Source organism: Adiantum capillus-veneris, chromosome 5, assembly GCF_014529385.1.
Source record: "Adiantum capillus-veneris isolate H3 chromosome 5, ASM1452938v2, whole genome shotgun sequence".
Taxonomy (NCBI): domain Eukaryota; kingdom Viridiplantae; phylum Streptophyta; class Polypodiopsida; order Polypodiales; family Pteridaceae; genus Adiantum; species Adiantum capillus-veneris.
In genome coordinates, this window is record NC_140935.1 from 28,767,146 (window position 1) to 28,779,165 (window position 12,020).

The following is a 12,020-nucleotide window of genomic DNA, read 5'->3' on the forward strand; positions in this document are numbered from 1 at the left end:
GTGACAATATGCGTACACAAATGTGAGACCGTGAGAGCCCAGGGTTACTGTTGCTCCACCAAGACTGGCGATAGCATAGCTTTCCGAGCCAGAACATGAAATCGCAAGTCCAAAATATTCAGCCCTCCGCTTGGGAGAACACAACTTATCCATAGATAAAAGCCGAAGACCCTTCGTGCCAGACGAAGTCCGCCAAAAGCTTATAGATGCATGACCCTTTTAAAAACTCCATAGTGGCAGGAGTGAGCCGTCAACATTAAAATTGAATGTATAATTAACAAGTGAAAATTTCACAAAGGCTTGCTACTGTGGAGTACAAGCTGCAAAAAGCTATGTTTACAGGGGAAACACATTCAAGAAGCTATTACCTCCAACATGCGCCACACCAAGAATTATCGTTAAGTTTCAAACAAAGATACAGGACAACAATAACTACTTTAAAAGGATTGAATAATGTTATGGAACAGCAACTTGTTTCTCCACCAACAGTAAATTTCTTGGAATAGCATTGAATTTTTGGAGTTTTAGTTGAGCCAAAATGGCCTTGCCCTTTGGCAGGCCAAAAACCCTTAAAGAGTGCCAGAAATATACACATCTCCAGTGTAGATGTATTGATTGTTTCACTTCCAACAAAACAAACAGATCCAACACTCAAGGAGCCTCCAAGAATTAGAAATCTGGATGACAAATGGCTTGCTGCACGATTCCAGGGCATGTATAAAAACCTTTACATTTATGGTGCTGATATTTTCCTTCAATACAAAGCTCTTGTGTGAAGACCTTACATGACACAAATTGGTAGAAAGAATGCACATTCTGCTTTGCTTGTAACTGTACAATTGCTTTAGCAGATGTCGCTTTACAGATTGTTACAAAGTATGTACGGCTTTGATTAATGTATAAATTGAGCTGAATCCAATAAGAGATGGAAAAATCAACTGTCAAAAACAGCAAAGAAGTTTTATCAATGTAGCACAATCAACTATATTCTAGAGAAAAGGCTCATCAAGCTTCATGAGGAAAGTCTGATGTCTAGAACGTCAAACTGATGACTTTATAAATACCTTTCTTGGTGATCATCAACAATCAACAGCATTGAATTGTCCTTCACATGTTGAACACCATCCAATGCCAAACCTTTGATGAATCCATCCCTTGGTGCACGCACAACATGCTGCCAATATGACAAGGATGGCGTCATTAACATAGCTAGACACTTGAACCGAATCAAGAATGTGAATACTCTGTGAGTAGGTACAAGACAATGAAACTTCGATATGTCTCATATATAAATGTACCTATATGAATCCAGGATAAGCTAAATTCACCTTTACAGAAAAGTGCAAGGTATAAACTCATGGTAGTCACCCATAAGACAATATAACCATCGGCTCCATCATGCATAGTATTGACTAAATTCTACAACATGCCCACTTACTTTGTCAGTGCCCAATAGGGGGTGTAGAACTAACAAACAATATATAGCTAACCCCCCGCGCCCAAAAGAAAAAAGAAGAAAAAAACTGCGCACACCCACTTTTTTTTGTGGTAAATCTTTTTTTATTATTTACAAGTGGGAAACCTCAAAGTGAGCAAAGGGAAGAACCCAAAAGTTTTCCGTAATGTGAAGGCTCTAAAGGCATGCATAGGAGAGCTGAAGGATATCCGGGGATATGTCCCCAACATCAAGAGCAAAATGTAAGGATTGAAATCTTGAAGGAAGGAAAGGGATCCGCATCATGCTGATGGAACATTCAAAATTTGCGTTGGCGCCACAGAGACCATAGAGACCAAAATCTGACCCATGTGAAGAAGACCGGAAATAGTTGAAGGGAGGCTGAGAGAATTCCCAAAGCTCAGAACCGTTTGTGGAAAACTGCCGAGGGAAAGTGGAGGCAAATACAAGCTGATATGTGGTCAAGGAAGGCCCTAGTGAAACGACAATCCCAAAGCAAGTGTCTGACAGTTTCATCACAGGATGAACATCAGACACAATGAGAAGAGTTGATGTCACGTGCACTAAGACGAGTTCCAACAGGGAAAATTCCCAGCAAGCAGCACCATAGAAACAGACCTCCCTTGGAGGCAAACTGCCAAATTGCAGTAAGAGCCTTTCTCCACCATTGATCAGATTTATGCAAAGACCATAGCGCAGTACAATGGTCAGCCAGCCAAGACTCATGCAAGTGAGAAGCATAAATGCTGTGGGCAGAAATGGTAACAAAAGGTGTGTCCTATAAAGTCCAATCTGACGTACGGCATCCATTGGCCAATGGCGGAATGGGCGTGCGCGCACACGAGCATACATCAATACAAAGCACTGCATACTGAGTTTCTGTCATAACGCTACATAAGTCTCATGCTTGTTTCATTCTCAAGAGGGGTCTCAGTAAAAATGCCTCAAAGCCTACCATCATATTCACCTAAATTGTGGTGAAGACAATCAAAATAAAATCTTATTGAGGTAAAACTGTCAATTGTGCTACAACTCCAAGTCAACTACAATTTATTACAGAGAACAAAAAGGGCAGACTGTACTAATAATCAATACAAATGAGAGTACTTTACCTCCATTTTCATAGCTTCCAAAATCAAAAGAGGGTCGTCTTTGTTGACCTTTGCTCCATTCTGCACGAGTACTCTTACCAACCGGCCAGCCATAGGAGCATGCACACCCAGTGGGTGCATGCCTGTCTTTGCTTTTTGTGATGATTGAAAGCCAGATGGCTCAATGTCCCTAGTTTCTGCATCCACTACTTGCTTAACAAGAAGAAATTCATGATGATTGTCATTAAACCAGATGTCCACATAATCTACACAATCCTGCAAGCAAAGCAAAAAGAAAACCCAAGGGTTTAGAATATGAAGGTGATTTTATATACACAAATTGATAGCAGCCCCTTGAACAACATAAGACTCTCTCTCAAACTTTTCTTGATCGTATAAAGTCCCTCACGCATCTTAAACTTCAAAATTTCAAGTGATTGTTTCAGTCCAACTGTCACATTCTTCACTCATTGTGAAATATGACATATAATTTTGCATCATCTATCAACTCCGGCTTCCTCTTCCTCTTCCTCTTCCTAGGTCGACCTGTGAAGGCATATCTTGAACTTGGGGTTTAGCTGTGTTAACGGAGTCCATTTGATAGTAGCCTCCTAATAAGCACTCACACTATCAAGTGTTTGCTTTTAAATTACTCAAATAAATGGACTACATGTAATGTTTAACATAGAAACATGGGTCGGGGAATGGGGTTCGATCCGGGGCGGCAAAAGTTAGGGAACGGGGTCGGAATGGCAAAAAAAAAAAATCATTTTTCTTTTCGATTTTTTGAGCTACACCACTTTGATCATTGAATTGCACCAAAATAGACAAGAAACATGACTCATTGTAGCAATAAAACATTGATGGTGTTATGGCAAATACAAGTAGACAAGTACATGACTCAGGGCTCCAAATGGAAAATGATAAAAGAGGGAAAAAAGGCTAAAGCCTAACAAACAATGGCACATAAGCCCTGGAAGTGCTTGCCTCAGGAGAAGGCGGAATATGAATCTCAACGTCCTGAAGGTCGAAGTCATCAAGGCTGAGATCAAGATACATCTCTACCTTTGCGTCTCCCTCGTTCTATGAATGCTCATTGGACGAAGTGGCCTCATCCAGCTCCTGGATTTGCCTTCTTTGTCTGTCACTTGCAAAGCATGCATAGGTTAGCGCTCACAAACGCTAAATTACTGGCCCTCTAGGCCCCACGACGGTTCCTCTTCTTAGAAGCAATGTGTCTGTACACGCTCCAAAGTTGCTCAGAAACAACTCAAGCCTAGTGCCGCCCTAGTCTTGGTGCAATCCAACTGTGCATATAGAGAACCATAGGAGCCCTTCTTTTGCCGATAGAGATAGAGCCAATCACTAACCTTGCGCCAGTGGTCTTTGTCAGGACAAAAGTGGCTCAAGACAATGTACCCATTGCTCACCTCCTTGTCACTCTCTTGCTTCTTGCCTTGAAATTTGGGGTTGACCGCGTAGGCCATTGCATGTAGGGAAGACTAGTCGGCTATCCAACTAAAAACACACAGCACTTGATTTCTTCGCTGCCGGCTGCCGCACTCATCCGTTAAAACCTTCTCAAGTTTCTCAATCATTCGATCCATGAGTTTGTACATTTTGACTATGCACGGCTGCATTCCATCAATGGCGTGAAGTAGGTGGGCAATGGGCTTCACCATAGCATCAAGTGTCTTAACCTTCTCCCACCATTCGCCGCCGTTGGCGCGGGCTCTACATTCTTTGCCAAATGTTGTGGAAGGCTCTAGCATGCAGTTGTACTCATCACTAAGAAATAGCCCTCTCAGAGCTCCACCACAAGTGGACAAGCGGCCAAGCATCAGGAAGTTGTAGGCAAAGCGGATTTCTAAATACTAAGAGAGAGAGAAGAAGAAGAAGAGGATTTTAACGTCGTAGGAAACTATCCCAAGAGACCTCAAAGATCTATCCACCGACGAGAGTTGAACTCAAGACCTGTTATTGAAGAGGGAAATGGCATAACCAATTCACCACACTTGGGTGATATATATATATATATATATATATATATATATATATATATATATATATATATATATATATATATAGAGAGAGAGAGAGAGAGAGAGAGATGAAATAAAGTGTTATATTAAACGTCTTCAAAAGGCCCAAATGACCTATGAGACCAAATTGATACAATCTCGGTGGATCTAATACAATGTCTCGGTACAAAATAAAAATGGAGTAAAGTGAAAAACTAAAAGCATCATCATCGTTGTCATCAATGCCCGAGGATGCCCTGCATTGGGCGTTGTCTGAGAAAGTATTCCATCAGTCACTGAAGAGCATCGTCAATGTTTGCCTCTGTAAATAGTTGTACTGGACGTCTCCCATGTCGTGCTAGGATAGTCCTCATCCTCTGATGGAGCCTCCGTCGATGTCATGGTCGCCCTCGAGACGTGGGCGTCTAGCTCTGCCGAGCTCAATGGCTCTGTCAACTAATATACCTTTGGTATAGGTGGGCCCTGAAGTTTGCTGTAAAGCTTGCTCATCGGACTGCCGAGTTCCTACTCTAAAGAAATCAATGATCTCCCTCTGTGAATGTCTCCCACTGCCTGATCTCCTCAAGAGACTCTCCTTGTGTCTACGTAGCTCTAACAAAAACAACCTGAGGCATCTCTGATCTTGATATTTCATGACTCTAGCCAGAGGTGCAAAGCCCTCTCTGAATAGACAATGAAAGCATCCTTGTATCTCATAGTATACCGGACAATGACATATGTGATGCAACTCTGTCTCTGGCTCTATATGACACAACTAGCAAATCCTCGTCTCTGTTGGAACTTCGTACTCTCCTAAGTCTGCCAGTCTCAAACTCTAACTGATGCGATGATGTGCGCATTTGACCAATAGCACATCGTATCCCAGTGGATAAATGAGTGTTAGGCAGGCCTGATCACATATCCATCCTCTGTTAGTTGGAGAAGATGCACTCTATAGAAATCCATCTTTGTGCCCAACTCCTGTGTTGGCTATATCCATGTGCTCCTGGTATCTAGCCAAATCAGACCTTGACGTATGAGTCTAGTGATCTTTGTCCGTGTGAGAGATGGGGAGGGTGCATGCAAGGAGTACTGGAACGGAGGCAGTGTATCAATGCTGAAACCATGTGACTAAAACCATGATTTAATTTGCCCATACCAGCATGCTGTATCCCCCTATAGTGCTAGCTGTCAGGATGACTCAAGGGCTAACCGAGCATATCTGTCTCTGGGGTCCCGTAAACTATGCATGAAGAATACTAGCTCTGTTCGAATAATCTCATGTGGCACTGAGGCCTTAGCCCGAATCATCCGAGAGATCATAGAGACTAGAGGCCTCTCCATACATCTCCATCCATCAGTGCTACCAGATCTCCCATGGTGGTCCAGTGAGGGTCCCCATATCTGAACTTTGTAAATCATAATAGAAGCCACTAGAGTGTCAAAAAGCCAGAGCTTTGTTCAAGGTTCTTGAAACTGAGCCTGCGAACACATCCTCTCCAATCCTCCCAAGGCTGCATAAGCTCTCGTTAGTCTAGTCTCTGCTGCTCTCCTCAATGAAAATACCGGTCCACTGAAGACTACCCCAAGATAGGTGTATGCATCTGTATACTCCACCGTCTCCTGGCCATACGTAAATGTGTATGCTGACCTCCTGACCCACTATGGTGCGGTGTTAAACACCATAACCTTGGTTTTCCCCAGGTTAACAGACAATCCACTACCATGAGCAAATATGTTCAAAGCATTTACTTGACGCTGCATCCACTTTAGGGAGTCAGAAATCAACACAATATCATCAGCATATAACAATAGTGGGATCCACGCCCTGCTAATTGAGCTCCTCTATCACCATCCCTCTCAATGTAGTCAGAAAGCTCATCCATACACATGCCAAATAGTGTAGGAGATAGCAAGCAACCATGTTTCACCCTGATAGTGGAGTGAACCAAATCAGAAATCCCCTCTCCACTACTGACCTGTATAGAGCCATGATCCCCCAAATCAACTCCGGTGGTACCCTCATCTTCTGCAGTCTACGCATCAATCTAGCTTTGGGCACTGTATCGAAGGCTTTGCGGAAATCCACAAAGCAACAACAAAGTCATCTCCCATGCGATCTCCCCTCCTCAATAATGGCTTTGAGTGTTAGAATATGATCAAGAGTAGAGAAACCTCTCCTGAAACCCGCCTGTCTTGTGCCCGTACACCCTCTCTCTCTACTCATCTACTCAACTTCTGCTCAAGGATGGATGCAGACAACTGTGCCAATGTGTGTCCAATCATGATAGTGCCGTAGTTAATAGGCTCCACGAGGTCACCTGACTTGAAGATAGGTACAATAGTAGACAAACTCCAAGTATCAGGTAGGCCCTCGCACATGGCACGGTTGAACATCACTGCTAGAAGCTTTGCAAGCAGATCTCTGGCATGTATAAAATGCTCTGCTACTAGGCCATCATGATCATATGCTCTCTTGGTCCTCATCATGTCAATGGCCTTCTTTACCATCTCGGTAGTGCAGATCTGGAAGAGGTGGCTGCCCCAAGACTGTGTAGAGAGATGAAGCATACTGGCTCCATACCACCGTAGAAGTGATGATTGGTGGGGGAGAATTCCCATGAGGAGTCGCCATGCCTCACCTAATCTTGGCTCAAAAACAGCTGGTATAAATCCTGCTCTAAGTGAGAGAGAGAGAGAGAGAGAGAGAGAGAGAGAGAGAGAGAGAGAGAGAGAGATGAAATGAATTGAAATGTTATATTAACGTCTTCAAATGGCCAAGATGACCTATGAGACCAATCTATTACAGAACAGTGAATCTGATACCATGTCTGGGTACAAAAAGACTAGAACAAAAATACTACTACTAGAATCCATTCTCATCTGCACCCTGAATGTCGAGAGAGTATGGCTCGAATCCTTTGTTGTAGTCTCGTCGATGTTGTGTAGCCCCTATCCTCAATCATGGATATCTGGATCTCCGTAGCTTCAATGCTCGGTTGAATGAGTGGTCGAGTGAGTGTGGGCCGAGCTCTACAATGTTGGCTGCTCCTCTGGCTGTCCCATATCTAGTGAAAAGAAGTTTGTAATCTGTCTAGGACTGTCTCTCTCTAGCTCTCCCCAGTAAAGTGTCTATACCTGTGTAACTCAAGTAGATATAGCCCAAGACATCTCTGATCCTCATAACTCATGACCCTAGAGAAAGGACCGAAACCCTCTCTGAATAAGCAATGGAAACGGCCCCAAATCTCGAAGTACACTGTGGAATGATATATGTAATGTACCTCTGTCTCTGGCTCTAGCTGGCATAAGCAGCATATCTTGCTGTCTGCTAATATCCCTCTGAATCTACCAATCTCAATCTCCAACTGATGTGAGGATGTGCGTATCTGACCAATGGCACACCGCAAACCATGAGACGTGTGTATCCATGTAGCTGGGTCGAATCACAAACCCATCTCCTATGAGGTGGAGAAGATGCTCTCTATAAAAAGCCATTTTCGTGCCCAACTCCTGTGGTGGCTCTATCCATGTCCTCCTGGTATCCAGCTACATTAGGTCCCGACGAATGAGTCTAGTAATCTCCACCCGTGTAAGAGACATCGAGGGTGTCTGAAGAGAGTACTGGAAAGGGGGCAACCTGTCCATGGTGAAGCCATGCATCTGAAACCATGATGTCATCTGTGCATACCAGCATGAAGTGTCCCCCTGAAGAGCTAATTGTCTGGAAGACTCAAGGGCCAGTCTAGCATATCTGTCTCTAGTAGTATCCCACAAGCTGTGCACAAAGCAGACTGGTCTGGTAAGTGCCTCAATCTCCATAGGAGGGGTAGCTAGCTCTGCTCAAGTGATAGCGTGGGGTACGGAGGCCTTGGCTTTGATCAATCGAGAGATCATAGATACCAAGGGCCTCTCCATACGTCTCCAACCATAATGGCCTACAGAAGGTCCCCATATCTGCACCCCATAAAACATAGCTAAGGCTACTAAAGTATCAAAGAGCCATAACTTTGTCCGAGGTTCCTGGAACTGAACCTGCAAACACATCCTCCCAAGCCTCCCAAGGCCGCATAAGCTCTAGTCAGTGTCACGAGGACATGGCAACTGTTAACTATGTCACGAGGACGTGGCAACTCCTAACCTTAGTTATTGGTTTCTTTCCAATGATTTTTGTTTTATTTTTGAGACCCTCTTTTTGAAGTTGCAAATGGTCGGACATTGTATGGCCAATGTGAACAGTAGTTTCATCCGTAGACGGGAAGTTGGTCGGCACTGGAATTCGTATAGTAAGAGGATGTCTAGGCTTAGTTCAAGATCATGTAGGTCCCCTCGTCGCACTTAGCAAGTTGGTGGATACTAGGAAGTGAACTCAATAAAGGCATAAAGTCAAGGTGGGGATCACCAACAGAAAGTATCCAACAGTTGGGCCACATTGCACTTTTGGATGCGGTACCAATGAGGATAGATGGTCAGATGACCAGTGGGAGCCCAACGGAAGCATCTCCTAAAAATTAGGTAACTGCTATTTTGGGCCGTGAAATGTGTTCGCGTTATTACCTTCGGGAACATTTTACAACTCTACCGTGAAGTCAACTGGGAAACCAGTCGAGAGATTTTTAGGCGGCAACCCCGAAACGGGAAATGGCCTATAAACGAGCCAAATGGCACATTTCTGTGCACTTTCCTCATGCATGAAGAAGTGGCGCTGAATTTAAAGAGAGAAGGCTCATTTTGCAGCTTCCTATCACAGGTTAAGAGCTATGGAGTGCTTCCTTTCCACTCTATGTACAGTGTGGTGCTAGGAGTGATGACCTGCACACTACACACTGCTCTCTCACTCCCTTACATGCAGTTATGTGATGCCCTACAAGAGGGCTCTTGTTGCTAAATTGGCTTTATCTGACAGGAAAATAATTCTAAACGAATTATTGGATTTATAAGTGAGAAGGGATTTCTCGCTTGAAACACCAAGAAAAATAATTCTAAATGAATTATTGGAATTTTAAGTGAGAGGGTTTTTCTCACTGGAGACATCCGAGTACAGAGAATTCCTAGTGCGTCATTCATAGTAATGACGGGAGCACTGTGAAAGGGAATATCTGTAAGGCCACCAGGAATGGGTATTGCTGATGCATCACATCGGATGGGTGACTCGGAGCATCGGGAAGAAGTATCCGACCATTCAGGAACGGACATCTTTGATGCGTCATAGGATGGGTGACATAGAGCATCGCGAAGGAGATTGTACCATAAGTTCGGTAGGAAAGGACTAGGTGATGGGTATTCCTGATGCGTCACAAGGTGGTGATGAGTGCATCGAAAAGAGAATATCCATAGACAAGAGGAAATTCCAAACTGTGTTGGTATTGTGCACAAGGAAAAGCAAGCACTTGAATGAAGATGGGTTCAGAAGAAACTCTCAGGCAAAACAGATGCTTTTTTGAGAAAGCGGGATTGCCTTTCGGGAAAGCAGATGCTTCCCCGCGAGGAAGTCTATGTCTGCATTGCAACTGTGCATGTGGTTTGCATCCAGGGACGCCTGGGAAGTGCTGCGAAAGCATTGTTTTTAACTTATAAGGTTTTATTGAGTTTTTGGGCAGATTCAGACTATTTTTAAAATATGTCGGCCGCCCACTTAATACTTGTGGGCAACCATCTGATAAATAAGGTAACAGATCAGTCAGCGTTTTCTCTCTCTCTTTTTCTGACGGAGCAGCGCAAAAAAATAAAAAAACAAAAAAAACAAAAACCAAACAAAAAAAACGGCCGCGATCTCTAAGCGAGAAGCTATTCGTGCCATGGCCAGGAGCTATAAAAGCATCACATGCCCTCACTTAGAGAGGAGGATCAGTTTTTGCAAGAAGGAGATGCTGCTGCATAGTTCACCCGCAAAGAAGACGTTTGCCGGTGATGCCCATGACTGTCCCAAGTGTACCAGATGTCGCCAAGACCTAGTGCGCGAGTTCCCTCGCGAAGAAGTGCCTACGGAGTGTGTTTCCATCGTGTGACAAGCTGCTGTTTTTCTCTGTTTTCAGCCCATAATCGTCGTAGACGGGGCTGATTTACAAGAAGGAACTTGAGAACACACCTCTTTTGTGTGTAAAATCGGAAGAGAGGATTTTCTACGTAGAGATCTCTTCCGGGGAATTGCTTTTCGAGAACCGAGTTTCGTTTCGAGCGTCGAGACTTTGAAGGTAACGATTTTCATGTTATGATCTCTGAGTATTTGATTGCAGGTGTACTTCCTCTTCGTGAGGGAGTAGGAGCAGAGGAAGGCATGAGCCTCTGCAGGAGAAAAGGGCTCTAAGGAACTAGAGCTAGATCAGCCCAAGGGTTTCGTACCCGAGTTTGGGAAGTAGATCCACGGATCGGAGAGAGGTAGTCTCTCGAGTTGTGATCCGGAACTGGGGATTCCCAAGTAAGGACTCCATGCCCAAGAAAGCAGAGTTGTTTTGCAGGAAGAGGACTCTAGAAACAGAGTTGGAAAAGAGGGTTGCAGGGATGTCATGCCCTCAGTTTGGAAGGTGAGATCCAGAGGCGAGAACCTTGGTTATCAAGGATTTGGAATAAGGAACGGAAGTTCCTTGGAATAGGGCTTTGCCCTAGGAATAGGAAGCCGAGGCTTCCAGGAGCCATCAAGTCTTATTCTAAAACGAACGTGGTAATACGTTCAGTTCAAGTGCTTGTATAGACTTCTCCTCAGTAATAAAGATACTATTACGGGGGGGGGGGAAACAAGCCCATCTTCTGGTCCCAGTACTGTGTCGATCTTCTCACTCTATATCTCTCTCTCTATCTATTTCTCTCTGTATCCTTTGGCTTCAGTAATTAAGTGATAAATTCTATTTATCCGAGTGTATTTTATATTGTTATGCGCTTCCGTTTGTGACAGCTCTTCATTTGACTGATGTACAGCTGTGTGGTTTCATGCTTTTGTACTGAGGCAAGAGCCTCCTTGAGCAGGAACAAGAGTAGTTAACTGCTACTCCAAAAGCAAGCACCAGTAAGGGTCATAACCTCACCAAACAGGTGCGTTTTCAGTGCTATATATCCGCTGTAATTTGACTGTTTTTCAGCCATACGGATGCCAGAATCATTGGGAACAATGTCCCACAGAGGATAGTTCGGGGACTGTTTGTGGCTGAAAACAGGGCAAAAACCAGTAAATACAGCGTGCTGAATTTACTGTTTTTGGGCAGGAATTAGAGGGTTTATGCCAGTGGAAGTGAGTTCTAGCAGGAGAATTGGTTTCGCGCAAGTCTTGGGGCTGTTATGCTGCCGAAATTTGGCCAAAACATGTGGTATCTGGCTGGATACAGATAAAGAAATCCCAAGACTAGACTTCGTAATTTACCCTCTCAAAGTATAAAGAAATACCGAAAGGGACACCAATTTTTGGGGCCTACAAGTTGTCGGCGTCTGCTCGGGGCATTCTAGCTTCTGAGCCGTGTG

At 44.0% G+C, this 12,020-nt stretch overlaps 1 protein-coding gene across 1 annotated transcript in view; it reads right to left on the reverse strand.

Annotated features, from left to right (window-relative positions):
* Positions 1–416: 416 nt before the first annotated feature.
* MCCA (methylcrotonyl-CoA carboxylase alpha chain) overlaps positions 417–12,020 on the reverse strand; it is a 126,610-nt gene continuing 115,006 nt past the window's right edge. Inside the window, exons 14-16 of the mRNA XM_086512087.1 lie at positions 2,569–2,823; positions 1,065–1,174; positions 417–938 (exon numbers count right to left, since the gene is read on the reverse strand). Of these exons, the coding sequence (XP_086368213.1) occupies positions 935–938; positions 1,065–1,174; positions 2,569–2,823 (369 nt within the window). The 3' untranslated portion in view covers positions 417–934. The remainder of the gene's footprint in view (positions 939–1,064; positions 1,175–2,568; positions 2,824–12,020) is intronic.